Source organism: Emys orbicularis, chromosome 1 (genome assembly GCF_028017835.1).
Source record: "Emys orbicularis isolate rEmyOrb1 chromosome 1, rEmyOrb1.hap1, whole genome shotgun sequence".
NCBI classification, from domain to species: Eukaryota; Metazoa; Chordata; order Testudines; family Emydidae; genus Emys; species Emys orbicularis.
The window spans coordinates 329,438,440-329,456,305 of record NC_088683.1 but is presented as its reverse complement, the minus strand read 5'-3'; the positions used below and the strand labels follow the sequence as shown (position 1 = coordinate 329,456,305).

Sequence of the window (17,866 nt, the reverse complement as noted above, 5' to 3'; positions counted from 1 at the left end):
TCTAAAATTACATATATAACACCTTCTAGCACAGTGTCTTGAAGATCTTTGTGAAAATTCATTAATTAAACCTCACAACAGCATCCCTCTAAGGTAGGAGAGTAGGTAAAAGGAGGCATCTTGAGGTTACATGACTTGCTCATGGTTATACAGTGAATCTGTGGCAGACACAGGCATAAAACCCAGGACTCCTGGCTCCCTGTCACCTATTCTAACTATCCTCTCTATTCAGTAGTTATCAATTAGAGTTTCAACTTCTTTGCCCCAATTCCATGCTTCATTGTATCCAACAGTTTTTCCATAAATTGTACTGGAAACTACAAGAGAAATAAAACAGGAGTACTTGTGGCACCTTAGAGACTAACAAATTTATTAGAGCATAATAAATTTGTTAGTCTCTAAGGTGCCACAAGTACTCCTGTTCTTTTTGCGGATACAGACTAACACGGCTGCTACTCTGAAAAGAGAAATAAAATTACAGATGTGAGATTTAAATGGTATTTCTGTTCTGCGGGGCTAGTACAGGAACTGGTGAACTTCTGGAATGCTGAATTGAAACCTTATACAGAGTTTGAGATTGGAATGTTGTACTGTGAAACAGTAGCATCAATCTGAAGTCAGAGGACAGTTAAATCATGAAATAATATGAAGGACCCACATTCTGAGGAGCATTATTAATGTTAGTATGGTAGCAATGGGAGGTCCCTGGGTAGGATTGGGGCCTCACCATTCTAGGCATTGTACGAACACATAGTAAGGGTGTATCTGCCCAGAAGACTTTATAATCTAATTTAACAAAAGATTTTAACACGTGAGAGTAGCAGTGACATGAGCATATGGTTATGTGGACTAGATAGGTACACAATTAGATGGTTTCAGGTCAATGATACAAATAAATTCATAAGTAAAATAGATATCAAATCTCTACTGACCATCTACCTGGCCATTTTCAGACTTGCATATTGTTTTAAAATAATCTTTGTGTGTTAGTGGTGTTTTGAATCTCTCTTAATTTACAAGATGGTTTTGGTATAAAATTTTAAAGCAGAGCACTGGGATTTAGCCTTGCGAGTTCTACTACCGTTACTGGGAATCCACAGCTTAGGCCAGGTGCATTACATTTAAACTTGGCCCTTGTACATATATAATGTGTACATCGGAATCCAGTTATAAGGATTGGTTTTGACAATGTGTTTTGATGGTTGTGTCCGATTGACCATTACCCTCATGATACATAAAAAGTAAACTTCCCAAATTGAGATGTGTACATAGAATCAACATTTCCACCTTCCACCATGATAAAATGAGTACCGCTAAGGCATTTTAATACCAAGGCATGTCATGGCTTCATCTAGCTCACACAGTCTATTTACTTCCGCTTTAATCTTTATAACCAAAAGTGCCACCATATCAGTAGAAAGAAAGGGCAAACAAATCAGCAACAATAGGAAATTGACTTTAGGAAAGCAACTCGATATATAGCTGAAAGGTCACTAAACCAAAATTCAATTGTAACTGAGATGTGCAGCCTGAATTTGAAGAAACAATTTGATGGCAGAATACCTCAGACATAACAGTACTGTACTTGTAGATCTGTGGGACCAGTTCTTTCTTGATTCAGTCAAATACATAATGAGAACCAAAATCCTTATAGCTAAAGTCTTGAGTTTCAAAGCCCATAAAATCTGAAGTCATGCATTTTGAAACTATTTCCTTGACTCTCAAATTGGTGCTTTTCTTCAGAGACTTCTATATAATTAAAAAATGTTCGGCTTTGTAGTAGTTTGTACTTCCTATGTAGTTTGCTAGGGAGCAATAAACTTCAGCTAACTGTGTAAACTTCACATGTCCTCTTACGCCACACTAAGTCATGCGTTTTGAGTAATGTAAAAATAGCATGTTCGTGGATCATTTTAAAACCTTGTATTTTTTCCCCTGCCTTGACACACCACCAGAGAGCATTATGCATTCACATTACTATGATAAGCAAATTCAAGATTTTAACTTGTGTAGAGAAAAAGGAGGAGTTTTAACTGCAAATAGTGGGTAACCTGAAGTCATTACATTTGCATTGATGTAATGGAGAATGGAACTGAGGCAAAAGTATCATTAAACAGTTTTTTATGTACCTAATGTAAATATTTAGTAGAAACTAGCCAAAGATTTTGTTATATTTGGTCTATAGATATAAATCTTTCTTATATTGCTGAAAAAATTACCCTCTATTTTTAAATTTGTTAGTTAATTATATCATTTTTGTTACTCTTTTCACATATCAGTATCACCTCGCCAAAGTTTATGAAGTTAATTTCTAATGTACAAAGGGATCTATAAAACTCCTTAGATTTGCATATGTATTGTCCTCAAGCCTCACTTCTCTGAGCACGTTGTGTAATATGAGAAGTGAAAGTGATTAGCCATTTCTGTTCGAAATTTTGCTTTGTGTATTTATATTTGTACTCCAAACGTACTGTTACATACTTTTTGTATTGTTACATTTATATCTTTGTTTGTGAGTCTTTAAGAAAAAAATCTTATGTAAAGATACAGAAAAAGTGAAAATATTTACACAATACAGGTAGTTGACAAAATGAAAACGTCAGTGAAGCTTGCTTTTTTATTATTATTATTTTTTTTTATTAATGAATGGAATTTCTATGGAAAAGTGTGGATATCTGAACAGAAAATTCTAAATCTTCTAAATCTAATCCATACGCTGGATAACAAAACTGCCAGTACTGTGGGAATTTTAAAAGTACGAAATATCAAATATTTTGCAGTAGAAAAGGTTATGTATAATTGTTGTCTAAGTAGTAATTAATAAATTACTAACTAGTAATATAAGTCAAGTAGTAATTTCAGTTGTTTATTCCTTCACAAAAACATAGGATTGACCTGCACAGTAATAGTTTGAGTAAGTTTGTTACAGTTTAGTAACTTGCTTGTAAATTAATTCCAGGCTGTGGAGACTTTAAAAATGTTTGAAAAAAAGGATAGCAGAGTAAAAAGTGCAGCTGCAACAAACCTTTCATTTCTTTATTATTTGGTAAGTATGCCTTTTTTGTTGTTGTTGTTAACTATGAGCTCAGAAGAGCCTACGCTTCCGTAGCAATTTTTGTATCTATCTACATGTTCTGTCTCAGCATTGAGACAATGCTCATGAAAACAAGAGGTAAGAAAAGACACCATTTTAACTAGTCAATGTCTATTCAATGTTTTGAACTGTTAAGTGCTATGCAAGAGCAAAGTACTTTATTATTTTTTATTATAAATGTTAAATATTTAAATTTCAATTGTTGCCTTCACTTCCTATTTGAAAGTAGAGGCTGTGGGAGCAGAGGCGCCAACTTCATGAGTTCCCAGAGGGTGCTCGACCCCTGCTTTGACCCAGGCCCTGCCCCTTCTCCACCCCATCCCCCAAGCCTCTGCCCCGCTTCTTCCCACCCCCTCTCCGACCCCTACCCCGCCTCTTCCTGGCCCATACCGCACCCCCTCCCCGCATCTCTTCCTGCCCCTGCTCTTCTCCCAGCGCCTCCTGCATGCTGCTGAACAGCTGATCACTGGCAGGTGAGAGCCACTGGGGTGGAAGAGGAGGAGCTGATTGGCAGGACTGCCAGTGGGTGCTGAACACTTTTTTCCATGGGTGCTCCAGCTCCAGAGCACGCATGGAATCAGCGCCTATGTGTGGGAGTGCTCTGCTTTTATAGAGGTACAAGAAGCAGAGCAGACAGAAAGGAGTGTTCCAACTGCTATGCCATTACCCCCTTTCCTGGCTGCAGCAGCAATTAGAAAGTGGGTGAAGAATTCTGGCTGTGCTGCCAGGAGGAGTGAGACTGAGCCCCTACTGGTGTATAAGAGACTCTTCCCTCATGTGGATGTTGTGAAGGTGAATTAGTTAATGTTCATGAAGCTCTTCTTATATCTATGTTCTAATTATTTGTTCCCTGGCTTCCTACTGCCATTGTGCTCTCTGAATGTATGTATTCAGCTGCCTGGCCTGTCACCCATTCCTTGTCTCCTGCTGGGCTCACCAGCACTTTTACTTCCCTCCATCTCTAACAGGGTTCTGTTCACCTGCACATCAGTAATAGGGCTGTGATCCCACCCTTAACTCCCATAACTAGACTTGGGGAGGAGTGGAGACAACAACATTTAGAATACTGTTCTGTGCTGTCTTCTCTGCCTCTCTGATTAATATTAATTTTCAAGTAGAATATAAAATAAGTTCATTTCGGAGGCTTAAATGATTCTACAGTGTTTCTCCCACCTTTACTACCAATATAAGGAGCAAGCCAGCATTGGGAGGGAGATGGACAAGATGACAATATAGATCTCACTCTCTAATTTTCAGGTTTCTATGACCTGAAAAATATGTGATCAGTCTGTTTTCTACAAGCTCATAAAGAACAGTATTAGGATTGAAGAGTATTAAATATTTTTTCAGACTGCTATTATATAAACCATAAACAGACTAAGGTTAGCTCCAAAGAAAATTACTGATTGACAAGTTGTTAATATACTATATATATCTTGTTTACACAGGAGAATGAATTAGCACAAGCAGCCAACTATGCAGATTTAGCTGTGAATTCTGATAGATACAACCCATCAGCTCTCACTAATAAAGGAAATACTGTGTTTGCAAATGGAGACTATGAAAAAGCAGCAGAGTTTTATAAGGAAGCTCTACGGAATGATTCCTCATGCACTGAAGCACTTTACAATATAGGTAATGTAGAGGTGTTTGCATGGCTTAGAGTTTAGATAAGGCTACTAATGTGTTTGAGATTCTAGTTTTCAAACTTGTCCTTTTTAGAAATGTTAATTGAAATTAAAATATGTTCTGTCATTTCCATTAAACTGTTAATTCTTTTACCTCATGATTTAAGATGTAAAGTGAGATAATATCCTTTGCTTCAAACCTCTTCCACAGAAACTCTGCACCAATATTACTCATCTGTTCTTAGACTAATTGATGTTGGTAAATCACTTTGAAGATGAAAATTGCTAAGCACTATTTTCTATTCAAAATGTAGGTTTTGACTAGAACTACTCAACCAAATTATCTCCCCTTCCCTTTCTGATGCCCCTTGTTAAAGGGATGGTATTATGTATGGCTGTGGGTCTTGACTGGAATAATGACCATTGCCCTAATCAGCTTTGCTTCATTCAGGTCACACTGCCTGAAAGGACTGTCAGGATGGTTCTTAAGCAAACAGCACAGCAAATCTACTGAGATGCAGTTGAGATGAGAGAGCGATCATCGGGGAAAGCGCAGTTATTTTGCATTTACCTCTAAGCAGTGATGCAGCTTGCTTTTTAAAAAAAAAAACTCCATCAACTTTAAAAAAAAAAAAAAAAAAGTTAAAGGTAGTTTCAAATACCACATCTGCCTTGAGTATCCTTGTGGCTTTACAATCATGTTTTCCTATTTTTTTTAAAAAAAAGTTTTTTCTATCTGTTGTTGCTTTATGAAAACCCAATATAAACAAGGAAAACTGACCGACTATCAAAACAGTGAAATTGACTATCCGAAAAGGGCTGCCAAATGTACAAATTAAACAAACTGAAAACTGAGAAAAATATTTTTTTCAGTCTCTTTCATGTGTTCCCTATTACAATAATACAGGAATAAAAAATTCAGACAAAAATATGATTTTTAAGTTAATAGCATCCCTCTAAATATTGCATTTCTGCTTCATTCTCCTTTGCTATTCTGCTAAATTACTGTGCCTGTACTGATGTTTTGTTTTGCTTGTTGAATTCATTTTGTAATTTTTATTTTTAGGTTTAACATATAAAAAGTTAAACAGAATAGACGAGGCTTTGGATTGTTTTCTGAAACTTCAGGCAATCCTTCGAAACAGTGCCCAAGTTCTCTACCAAATAGCAAGCTTGTATCTTTTGCTGGGTCCTGATGCCAAATATTGAATTTAGTCTATATTAGAGGATTAGACGAGACTAGTCTTAATCAAGACATAAAAGTTGTTTTTGTATGGCTAAAAAAAATTTACATTTAATCAAGAGACATTCATGTGGGGTTAAAATATATGTGGTGTGTAAAAATAAGGCCTGATTCTGCAGCCCTTTATTTTGGTGAACAATGTCACTGAAGCCAGTAGACCAGGGGTCGGCAACGTTTGGCACGCGTCTCGCCAGGGTAAGCACCCTGGCGGGCCGGGCCAGTTTATTTACCTGTTGACACGGCAGGTTCGGCCGATCGCGGCCCCCACTGGCCACGGTTCGCCGTCCCGGGCCAATGGGGGCGGCGGGAAGCAGCGCGGGCGAGGGATGTGCTGGCCGCGGCTTCCCGCCGCCCCCATTGGCCCGGGACAGCGAACCGCGGCCAGTGGGGGCCGCGATCGGCCGAACCTGCCGCGTCAGCAGGTAAATAAACTGGCCCGGCCCGCCAGGGTGCTTACCCTGGCGAGCCGCGTGCCAAACGTTGCTGACCCCTGCAGTAGACTAACACACAAGAGGAAGGCCTATTCGTATAAGGATAATTAAAGCTAAGGAGAGCCCTGTAACTCTTTAAATATACAAGTGATGTTATTTTGAAAAGAATATAACACATAAGTATAATGGATGTAAAACCTTAAACAAAATATTATAGTTCATTACAGTGAAGTTCTACTCTGACAAGGGAATTTGTAAAAATAGCTCCATAGGGTTCCTTGTTTATTGTGTCAGTGGCTTCCAGACCAGATGTGCTCAGTTTACATGTAAAAGCATAATCATCTATCAATCCTGCAAACTCAGCCTGGGATCTGAAAGCCAAGTTGGGGTCTTTCTTGGCTCTATGCCTCATCAGCAGTAAAGATTCTGCAGCCAGAACTTAGTTAAGCATTCTGTTGATGATGTGCAAACCACAATAGAATCCCTTCCAAGGCATAATAGAATCCCGTTGCAGTATTGGCTCAGCATTTTTAAAAGTAGTGAAAGTCATAAAACTTATTATAGTCAGAAAAGTAAGTAGATATGAATCTAACTATACACAAGGGGAGAGGTCCTCTTCCTGCTCCCACCTCTTTACAATGGGTTAAAGCACTGGAGTGGCATAAAGGGGTTCTAAAGCTCTGGTTCTGGCTGGGGGAGTATTCCCTTGTATTGACACTGGGTAACTCTGCCTTCAGAGGACCCCCTTGCAAGCTCTGGCATAGGGGGCATTCTGGGGACAGGGTTGAGAGTCGGAGGAGTGAGTGTACATCATTCTGTGGGGATTATGAACAGGGCTAGCACCCGTAGGGCAGCCCAGGGAGGCTGCTGTAACTAAACAAGCCCCTTACAGCTGTCTAATTACAGTGGGGACTGCTCCAGCCCTCAGAGCTGCTCAGAAGTGGAAGAGGGCAAAGGTGGCTTAAAGCCCTCTTCTCCTGAGCCACAAATTCTGTGCTGTGCTTCTTAGAGATGCAGCACAGAGTGGCACATAAGGAACAGATGTACTGCATAAGGTGGTGGCAATTTTGCCTTGTCATTTTGTTTAGCACAGATCCACACTAAGAAAACGTAGGAAGTTTGTGGGGCATAGAAATAGGGTGCCTAATTCTCCTTTCAGTTGCACTGTTATAAATCAGGAGCAACTCCATTGAAGTTAATGAATTATGCCAATGTAAAATTAGTGAGAGAGAGAAGAACCAGGCCGAAAGTGTTTTTAAGGCTGAAAGCGAAGCCTAGACTGTTAACACTTAATTATGTTATTTAAAGTAAACTAAAGTACTTCTGAGTGGGAAGAAATTGTTAAGTAAATTTGCAAAAAAAACAAAATATATGTCACATTGCTATGTCTGGCAAATCTTTTCAACATGCAACTTTTGGATTATATTTACATTATATAACATGATAAGAATTCCTCTTGATAAACCAAAATATGATCACCATTTGAATTGTCCTTAACTGAAGATACCTCAGATATGAAATAATGGAGGATCCCAACCAAGCCATAGAGTGGCTCATGCAGCTTATCAGTGTAGTTCCAACTGATTCACATGCACTGTCGAAACTAGGGGAATTGTATGATAACGAAGGCGATAAATCCCAAGCTTTTCAGTATTACTATGAGGTATGTGACCTATGCATTTTCTAATATTTATAGAAATAAAAGGGTGCAATAGGCACATGTGACAAGGCAATGTTTATTTTGCCTTGTCACATGTAGTATTTAAATTGCCAAAAGTATGTACAGAAAGTAAGGAGAATCAGATTCTTTCCTTAGGAAAGTATAATTATTTGTAAATCAAGCTTTTATTGTCAGATCTTTATAATAAGGAGCACACCAAAAAAGGCTATGGGATATTCTGATGTGGGGCTCCCTCAATCTCTCCTATTGAAGTTTTTGCTCTTTAATTAAATAATTTAATAATTAAATATTAACTGGGCCAGTGAAAAGAGTTGGAGTGGCTCAATAGCCTAATGGTTAGGTCACTCATCTGAGGGCTTGTCTACACTACCCGCCGGATCTAGTATAGACGTGATACATCAACTGCTGAGCGCTCTCACGTCAACTCTGGTACTCCACCAGAACGAGAAGCGTAAGCGGAGTCGACGGGAAAGCGTCAGCTGTCAACTTACCACAGTGAAGACAACGCGGTAAGTAGATCTAAGTACGTCGACTTCAGCTACGCTATTCACATAGCTGAAGTTGCGTATCTTAGATCGACTCTACGCGGTAGTGTAGTCAAGCCCTGAGAGATCGCAGATCCCTGTTCAGATCACTTCTCCTCATTCCCTTCTCATCAGGGAAAAGGGAGGACTTGAATTGGGGATTTCCCACATTCCAGGTGAGTATACCCTAACCGCTTCTATAAAAGAGTGCCTCCCTCCCCTTCCGCCTCCTGGGCCTGATATGGTAGGTGGTCTCTGAGCACACCTACCAGATCAGACCCTGCACGTGACTTAGGTGGCTGAATGCTTATCTTCCCTTGGTTTGTGAATCACAAGCAAAGATAGGTGCCTGCCTGTAGCCTGGGTTTAGGCACCAAAGACTCCAAGGGGCGGGGGGGCATTAGTGCACGCACCCCTCTGGTTGGCATCTCCCATTGGCTAGATTAGCTGGCTCCCTGTCTAGCATGCTGGTTTTGTGGGTTTCATTCTAAGCCTATGCCCCTAACTCGGGCTTTGTAGATAATAGTGCTGTTCCTGAGATTTTTTTCAGCACCTAAGGGCTTGTCTACACTTACAGCGCTGCAGTGGCACAGCTGTACCAATGCAGCTGTGTCACTGTAGCACTTAGTAAAGATGCTACCTACACCGATGGGAGAGTTTCTCCCATCGGCGTAGGTACTCCACCTCCCCGAGAGGTAGCAGCTATGTCAACAGGAGAATCCCTACCATTGACGTAGTCCTGGTCTACACTATAGACTTATGTTGGTATAACTAAATCGCTCAGAGGTGTGGATTTTCCATACTCCCAAGTGATTTAGTTGTACTGACTGACATAAGTCTGTAGTGTAGACCAGGACTAAAAGTTAGGTGCTGGGATGCTCAGCATCACAACGCCTAAGGCCATGTCTACACGAGCGCGTATGTCGGCAAAATTTTTGTCACTCAGTGGTGTAAAAAAACAACAACAACACACTCTTGAGCAACATAAGTTTTGCTGGCATAAGCGTTCATGTGCACAGCACTATGTCAGCAGGAGACACTCTCCTGTCAACATAGCTGCTGCCACTCGGTGAGCTGGTTTTATTATGTCGACAGGGGAGCTCTCTCACATCAGCATAATGAGGTTACACGAGCGCTAGCTTGTAAGTGTAGACATGGCCTTAGTCCCGACATGGATCAGGGCCCCTCTCTGTAAATCAGAAGTGAACCAAAGCCTCAGCAATGCTGATAGGAGAAAAAGTAAAGTATATGATATTCTTTCCATGGAAACTTACTAATGTGAAACTTGATTAAAGTGACCAGTGTCTGGTTATTTGGCTACCTTTTCTTATTTGTGCTAATACCTAATTCACTAAGCTAATTAATGTTTGTACAATACAGCCTCTTCTGCTATATTGGTTGTGCATTCTGTTTACCTTTATTATTCAATCAATTTGCAACAATATTTCTATTGTTACCTAAGCATATCTAAGCTTTTTTTTTTAGTACTCAGAAATAAAATTTCTGAAGTTCTGACCACCTATGGTCATTAAAAAATGCCATAGCATTTTCTCCAGGAGAGTAGGAGTGTTAACCCTGGTAAAATTCCAACTCTTGTATTTACATCCTGGCCTACTGTACCTAAATCTCTCCCATAGTGACAATTAGATAAATTATTCTTCATTTCTTGTCCTAAATTGTTTTGTAGTTTGACTGGCACTGGTAAACATGCCACATTCTTCCCCATAGTTGGCTTTATTTTAGAAGTAGGTAAAATTATTATTTATACTTATACATACACACGCACCCCTTCCTAACCCCCCCAGATCAATGTTAAAAAGAAGCATTTGCCTTATTGTATAAGCCCTGATTCAGCAAAACACTCAAGTGATTTGGAAGCCTACTTTGGCCATCTCCGACTCAAGGAATATTTTCCACACACCGCTGAACAGAGCATTGACCCACAGGAACCCTCCTACCAATGCTACAAGAAGAAGAATTCTGCGTGGACTCCTCCTGATGGTCGAAATGACAGACTGGACTTCTACATAGAGTGCTTCCGCAGACGTGCACAGGCTGAAATTGTGAACAAACAGCATCACTTGCCCCATAACCTCAGCTGTACAGAACTCAACGCCATCCACAGCCTCAGAAACAACTCTGGCATTATAATCAAAAGGACTGACAGAGGAGGTGCTGTAGTCATCATGAACAGGTCATATTATGAACAGGAGGCTGCCAGACAACTCTCCAACACCACATTCTACAGACCACTATCCTCTGATCCCACTGAGGAGTACCAAAAGAAACTACACCATCTGCTCAAGAAACTCCTTGCTACAGCACGGGAACAAATCTGCACAGACACACCCCTAAAGCTTCGACCCAGGGGTATTCTATCTGCTACCCAAGATCTATAAACCTCGAAATCCTGGACACCCCAGCATCTCAGGCACTGGCACTCTTACAGCAGGATTATCTGGCTATTTGGACTGTCTCCTCAGACCCTACGCTACCAGCACTCCTAGCTATCTTCGAGACACCACTGACTTCCTGAGGAAACTACAATGCATTGGTGATCTTCCTGAAAACACCATCCTGGCCACCATGGATGTAGAAGCCCTTTACACCAATATTCCACACGAGGATGGACTGCAAGCTGTCAGGAACAGTATCCCTGATGAGGCCACGGCACACCTGGTGGTTGAGCTTTATGACTTTGTCCTCACCCACAACCATTTCAGATTTGGAGACAACTTATACCTTCAAGTCAGCGGCACTGCTATGGGTACCCGCATGGCCCCACCGTATGCCAACATTTTTATGGCTGACTTAGAACAACGCTTCCTCAGCTCTCGTCCCCTAACGCCCCCTCCTCTACTTACACTACATTGATGACATCTTCATCATATGGACCCACGGGAAGGGAGGCCCTTGAAGAATTCCACCTGGATTTCAACAATATCCACCCCACCATCAACCTATGCCTGGACCAGTCCACACAAGAGATCCACTTCCTGGACACTACAGTGAAAATAAGTGATGGTCATATAAACACCACCCTATACCGGAAACCTATTGACCGCTATACATACCTACATACCTCCAGCTTCCATCCAGGACACATCACACGATCCATTATCTACAGCCAAGCCCTAAGATACAACTGCATTTGCTCCAATCCCTCAGACAGAGACAAACACCTACAAGATCTCTATCAAGCATTCTTAAAACTACAATACACACCTGGGGAAGTGAGGAAACAGATTGACAGAGCAAGACTGGTACCCAGAAGTCACCTACTACAGCACAGGCCCAACAAGGAAAATAACAGAACACCACTGGCCATCACATACAGTCCCCAGCTAAAACCTCTCCAGCGCATCATCAACGATCTACAACCTATCCTGGAAAACGATCCCCCACTCTCACAGGCCTTGGGAGGCAGGCCGGCCAATCCTTGCTTACAGACAGCCCCCCAACCTGAAGCAAATACTCACCAGCAACTACACACCACACCACAGAAACACTAACGCAGGAACCAATCCCTGTAACAAACCCCATTGCCTACTCTGTCCCCATATCTACTCTAGTGACACCATCATAGGAACCAACCACACCAGCCACACCATCAGAGGCTCATTCATCTGCACATCAACTAATGTGATATATGCCATCATGTGCCAGCAATGTCCCTCTGCCATGTACATTGGCCAAACCGGACAGTCTCTACATAAAAGGATAAATGGACACAAATCAGACATCAGGAATGATAACATACAAAAATCAGTAGGAGAACACTTCAGTCTCCCTGGACACTCAATAACAGATTTAAAAGTAGCCATTCTTCAACAAAAAAACTTCAAAAACAGACTTCAAAGAGAAACTGCTGAGCTACAATTCATTTGCAAACTTAACACCATCAATATGGTGGCTTGAATAGGGACTGGGAGTGGCTGGCTCACTACAAAAGCAATTTTTCCTCTCTTGGTATTGACACCTCCTCATCAATTATTGGGAGTGGACCACATCGACCCTGACTAAATTGGCCTTCAACATTGGTTTTCCACTTGTAAGGTGGAAATCCCTTCTCTTCGTGTGCCAATATATATTTATGCTTGTATCTGTAATTTTTACTCTATGCATCTGAAGTAGTGGGTTTTTTACCCACGAAAGCTTCTGCCCAAATAAATCTGTTAGTCTTTAAGGTGCCACCGGACTCCTCATTGTTTTTGTGGATACAGACTAACACGGCTACCCCTCTGATATTTGTTGGAATGAAGTTTAAAAGTCTAAATGCCTCACTACTTTTTTTTTTTTTTTTGGTCTAGTTTAAATTTGCCTTTTTCCAAACCCCAGGTTTTCTACTTACTGGTGCCAATTTTAACCCAGACCACCTGGTCTCTCTCTCTCTCTCTCTCTCTCTCTCTCTCTCACACACACACACACACACACACACACACACACACACACACACACACACACACACAGTTATATCGAACTTGCTTTGATCCGCCGGAGTGCGCAGCCCCGCCCCCTTCCCCCCCCCCCCCCCCCCAGAGCACTGCTTTACCACGTTATATCCGAATTCGTGTTATATCGGGTCGCGTTATATCGGGGTAGAGGTATATATATAAAATGTACACTTCCAGATTTATTAGCATTGTTCCCTTAGTATTAATTCCCTTGGAATTGTTAACATTTTGTACAGAGTTTATAGGAAATTTCCACTTGATGTCAATAGAACACTTGTAACAAATTTTGTTTCTAGTAAATCCAGAGATTAGTCCTATTTATAATACCCAAGACCCGCTCCCCCATCAGTAAAACTAAAATCTATAGTCAATACAAAAGTTTTGCTTATTTATATGTCATTAATCCCAAGATTAATTAAAAACAGATTAGAAGTATTCCACTGAAATAAAGTGGATATGTGCATACACTTGACTCTCTTTTTCAGATGTTTAGTGTTAGTTTATTGCTTGTCCAAGTGTAGGACTGACAGCTCTGTAGACTGGCCTCTTTATCCACAGAACACGTAAAGCAAGGGCACTCCGCACTAGCTTCTTTGCGCTATTCTGACTGGGTGTCTCACTCCTGTTCTGAAAGGGGCCAGCTATACAGGTGACATAGTAGTAGTTCACTCACCATGCTTACTTTTTTCCTCGGTATCTTTTCTGAGACTGCCCACAAAGGTGCCAATTGAGAGGGTATTTTGAGTGATGTAGGCAGATGCCTTTCCCTTAGGAACAGGAATGAGACTATCAACCCATCTCTCATATGTCATGCAGTCCTCAGGTTGTAAAGTCAGTGGGCCACAACCATCGCTGGTGTAATTCTGAAAGTCAGTGGAACTATGTTATTTTGGGGATTAATTTGGCCCAGTATTTTTCTCAGAAATAGCTATTTTTAATGAAAGTCTCAAATTTTATTTGTACAAACATAAATGAAAACTTTTATAGTAAAAAAAGTTTTTCAGTGAGTTTTCCAGCAGACTACTTGGATATCTGAAACTGATTAGTGTAATTTGTTATAGAAACAACTTGCTTAGCCTTTTAATTAACTTATTTACATACAGTAGTAATCTAAGAAAGCAAACTTTTTTGTGTGGAAAAATGCTCTTTTGCTGCTGCTAACTATGCTAAAATAATAATTCTAGTAAGGATTGATGGAAAATGTGAAACTCATCTCAGGTAACTTTTCTAAAAAGTATTTTGTAATTACAAAACCTGACAAGTTCTCTTTAGGGATTAGTTGGTATAGTACAGTGCTTTCATTCATGTATTACATATTTTTGGCATCTGGAGAATTAAACACTTAAGTGAGTAAGATATTCCAGAAGTAAAATAAAGATGTTGTTTATCACTAAAATTATGTTTCTTTCACCTTCCTTATTTTGTCAGTCATATCGGTATTTCCCTTCGAACATTGAGGTCATTGAATGGCTTGGAGCCTATTACATTGATACCCAGTTTTGTGAAAAAGCCATTCAGTACTTTGAGAGAGCAGCGCTTATTCAGTAAGTAATGATTGTTATTGCATGTTTAGTCAAATATCTTGTATTGAGGGTTTTTCTTCTTGTAATTATATCTCGGAGACATGATACGTTAATTGCCATAAGCTATGTCAGCATTAAATACAGCTTTAGGTATTGTTTCATCAGGTTCCTCACCTTGTATTTGTTTGGAGAGGTGTTTTTGTTTCTGTTAGGCAGCTCTAATTCAAACAAAAGTAAAAGACTTCCTTTCCATGCTTTCCTCATCTGGTAAAGACTGTTGATTCAACCTCATAAACAAAAGCATCTTTCAGCAATTAACTTTTTTTCCTTGTTCATATTGTTCCTATTCTTATAAAAAGAGTGGCATTGCAGAAAACACTAAATAAAACCACGAACAGTACAATATTAACAGCTAACAATGGATATATGTTGACAAATCTAATTTATTCTGAATTTTATATTTGACCTTAGTAAAACTGTGTTTGTGACGTTTGGCCTTAGTAAAACTGTGTTTGTGCACTTCACAGAATGAGCTTCTTAAGGTAGTCTGCATATTTTATTCTAGACTTACAAAGGGAGTTTAACATACAAGTGACCTACATGTAAAAATTTGGCCAAATTTGAAACTGGAACTCAGAGTTCAACCAAAATTATTTATAGCTATAGAAAAATACGTATTTCCTCATAATATTTCCATGTGGAATTTGTATCAACAGACAAGTTAAAATTCACATAACCCCGTGAAACCCAGAGGTAGCATTTCTCTTTTTGTGTGTTTTGGGAATCCTATCCAAAATCAGACTGAGCCAAACTCAGTTATTACTTGGCTTGTTTATGATGATCTAAAATTTGACCTACTGTCTGATTCATGTATGGCACTAAGGTTAAAATACCCCTGAAAGTACAAGGAACTATTTATGTGTTTGGGCAATCCAGACACCATTCAAGAAAAGACTATACTGCAGAAAGGTTATTAAAAATGCAGCAGAAATTAATATTTTAATTGAATGGGAGAGGTTGTGTGTGTGTGTGTGTTTGTGTGTGTGTGTGTATATAAAATTATAAACAAAAAACGGTTTAAAATAATTTAAAACAAATAAGGCTAGGGTTAAATGTAATAAAAAGGGAAAAAAGGCAAGAGTTAAACTCAAATGTTTGAGTAAATTGTAAACAAAAATAGAAAGACTAGGGCTAAATGCAAAATATATATAGAATAAACTCAAGAGTTCACATAATTAAAAAAAAAATAGGCAAAGGGATAAGCATAAATAACCAAACAAAAAAATGAAAATAAAACTGGAATTAACAGGACTTTTGCCTATCACCACCCTGGCAAAATTGCCTGTATTTTTGGATTCTTTCTCCCACCTTTTGTCTGCATTGTCTTTGTAGATTGTAAATTCTTTGGGGCAGAGATTTCTCTGTGTGTTTGTACATCACATGTACATTGGGGCCTCAAATACTGGCACTAACCACAGAACAAATAAATTATTATTATTAATAATAATACTAAAAGCACAAGTTTGATCCAAAATATGACAGCCTACCTGCCAAGCAACATTGGTAAGCAGGACTATATAACCTTTATGTTGAGACATTGGCTCCCCATTGATTATCTGATCCAATTCAAGATCATGTTCCTGATCTCCAACACACTCAGGCCTGGTCTACACTACGGGGTTAAGTCGAATTTAGCCACGTTAGATCGATTTAAAAATGACCGCATCCACACAACCAACCCCGTTCCGTCGATCTAAAGGGCTCTTAAAATAGACTTCTGTACTCCTCCCCGGCGAGGGGAGTAGCGCTAAAATTGACCTTGCTGGGTCAAATTTGGGGTAGTGCGGATGCAAATTGACAGTATTGGCCTCTGGGAGCTATCCCAGAGTGCTCCATTGTGACTGCTCTGGACAGCACTTTGAACTCCGATGCATTAGCCAGGTACACAGGAAAAGCCGCGGGAACTTTTGAATTTCATTTCCTGTTTGGTCAGCGTGGCGAGCTCAGCAGCACAGGTGACCATGCAGTCCCAGAATCACAAACGAGCTCCAGCATGGACCGAAAGGGAGACACTGGATCTGATTGCTGTATGGGGAGAAGGATCTGTGCAGGCAGAACTCCGATCCAAAAGAAGAAATGCAAATATATTTGCCAAAATCTCACAGGACATGTTGGACAGAGGCTACACCAGGGACACACAGCAGTGCTGCGTGAAAGTTAAGGAGCTCAGCAAGCCTACCAAAAGACAAAGGAGGCAAATGGTCGCTCCGGGTCACAGCCCCACACATGCCGCTTCTGTGAACAGCTGCATGCCATTCTAGGGGGGGACCCTACCACTATCCCACCACTGTCCGTGGACACCTGCAAGGGGGGAGTCTCACGGACAACGGAGGAGGATTTTGCAGATGAGGAAGAGGAGGAGGAGAATGCGCAGCAGGCAAGCGGTGAATCCGTTCTCCCCAGCAGCCAGGAACTTTTCATCACCCTGGAGCCAATACCCTCCCAAGGCGGGATCCCTGACCCGGAAGCCAGAGAAGGCACCTCTGGTGAGTGCACATTTGTAACTACAGTACAGGGTTTAAAAGCAATAGTGTTCATGGTCACCTGGTTGAAATAGGGGAATTTTTGTAAGGGAACAGTAAAAGGACCCCATTCATGCTGGGCTGTTTGCGCTTGGCTAAAAGGGATCATCCCGGAGAATAGCCACGCGGCGGGGGAGGGGAGAAGGGATCATCCCGGAGAATAGCCACATGGTGGGGTGTGGGGAGAAGGGATCATCCCAGAGAATAGCTGTGGGGTGGGGGTAGGTGTGTGCTGCACATCTACCCGAATACTGCAGCCCCTCCTTTTAAATGTGAAACCCAACCCATTGCTTGCTCTGGGAAAGGGGGGCGCTGCAGTTTGAAAACATTCCCACGTTATGAAGGCGTAAGAAGCCAACCCAATTTTACTCTCCCTTTTTATCTTCCCCCGGGTGCAAATGTTTCTACGCTCCCCCTATCATCTCCGTCTCTGCGGTTATCGCAGATTAGAAGGCGAAAAAAATGCACTCACGATGACATGTTTTCCGAGCTGATGCAGTCCTCCCACACTGATAGGGCACAGCTCAATGCATGAAGGCATTCAGCGGCAGAGGCCAGGAAAGAATTGAGTGAGCGCGAAGAGCGGAGGCAGGATGCAATGCTGAGGCTAATGGGGGAGCAAATGGACATGCTGAAGCGTCTGTTGGGGTAGCAAACGGACATGATGAAGCATGTGTTGGAGCTGCAGGAAAGCCAACAAGAGCAC

The 17,866-nt window shown here is 40.8% G+C and overlaps 1 protein-coding gene across 1 annotated transcript in view; it reads left to right on the top strand.

Annotated features, from left to right (window-relative positions):
• Window positions 1-17,866, top strand: part of IFT88 (intraflagellar transport 88) — a 100,589-nt gene that overhangs the window by 38,714 nt on the left and 44,009 nt on the right. Inside the window, exons 16-20 of the mRNA XM_065414192.1 lie at window positions 2,960-3,046; window positions 4,543-4,729; window positions 5,789-5,897; window positions 7,909-8,059; window positions 14,484-14,599. Coding sequence (XP_065270264.1) covers window positions 2,960-3,046; window positions 4,543-4,729; window positions 5,789-5,897; window positions 7,909-8,059; window positions 14,484-14,599 — 650 coding nt within the window. The remainder of the gene's footprint in view (window positions 1-2,959; window positions 3,047-4,542; window positions 4,730-5,788; window positions 5,898-7,908; window positions 8,060-14,483; window positions 14,600-17,866) is intronic.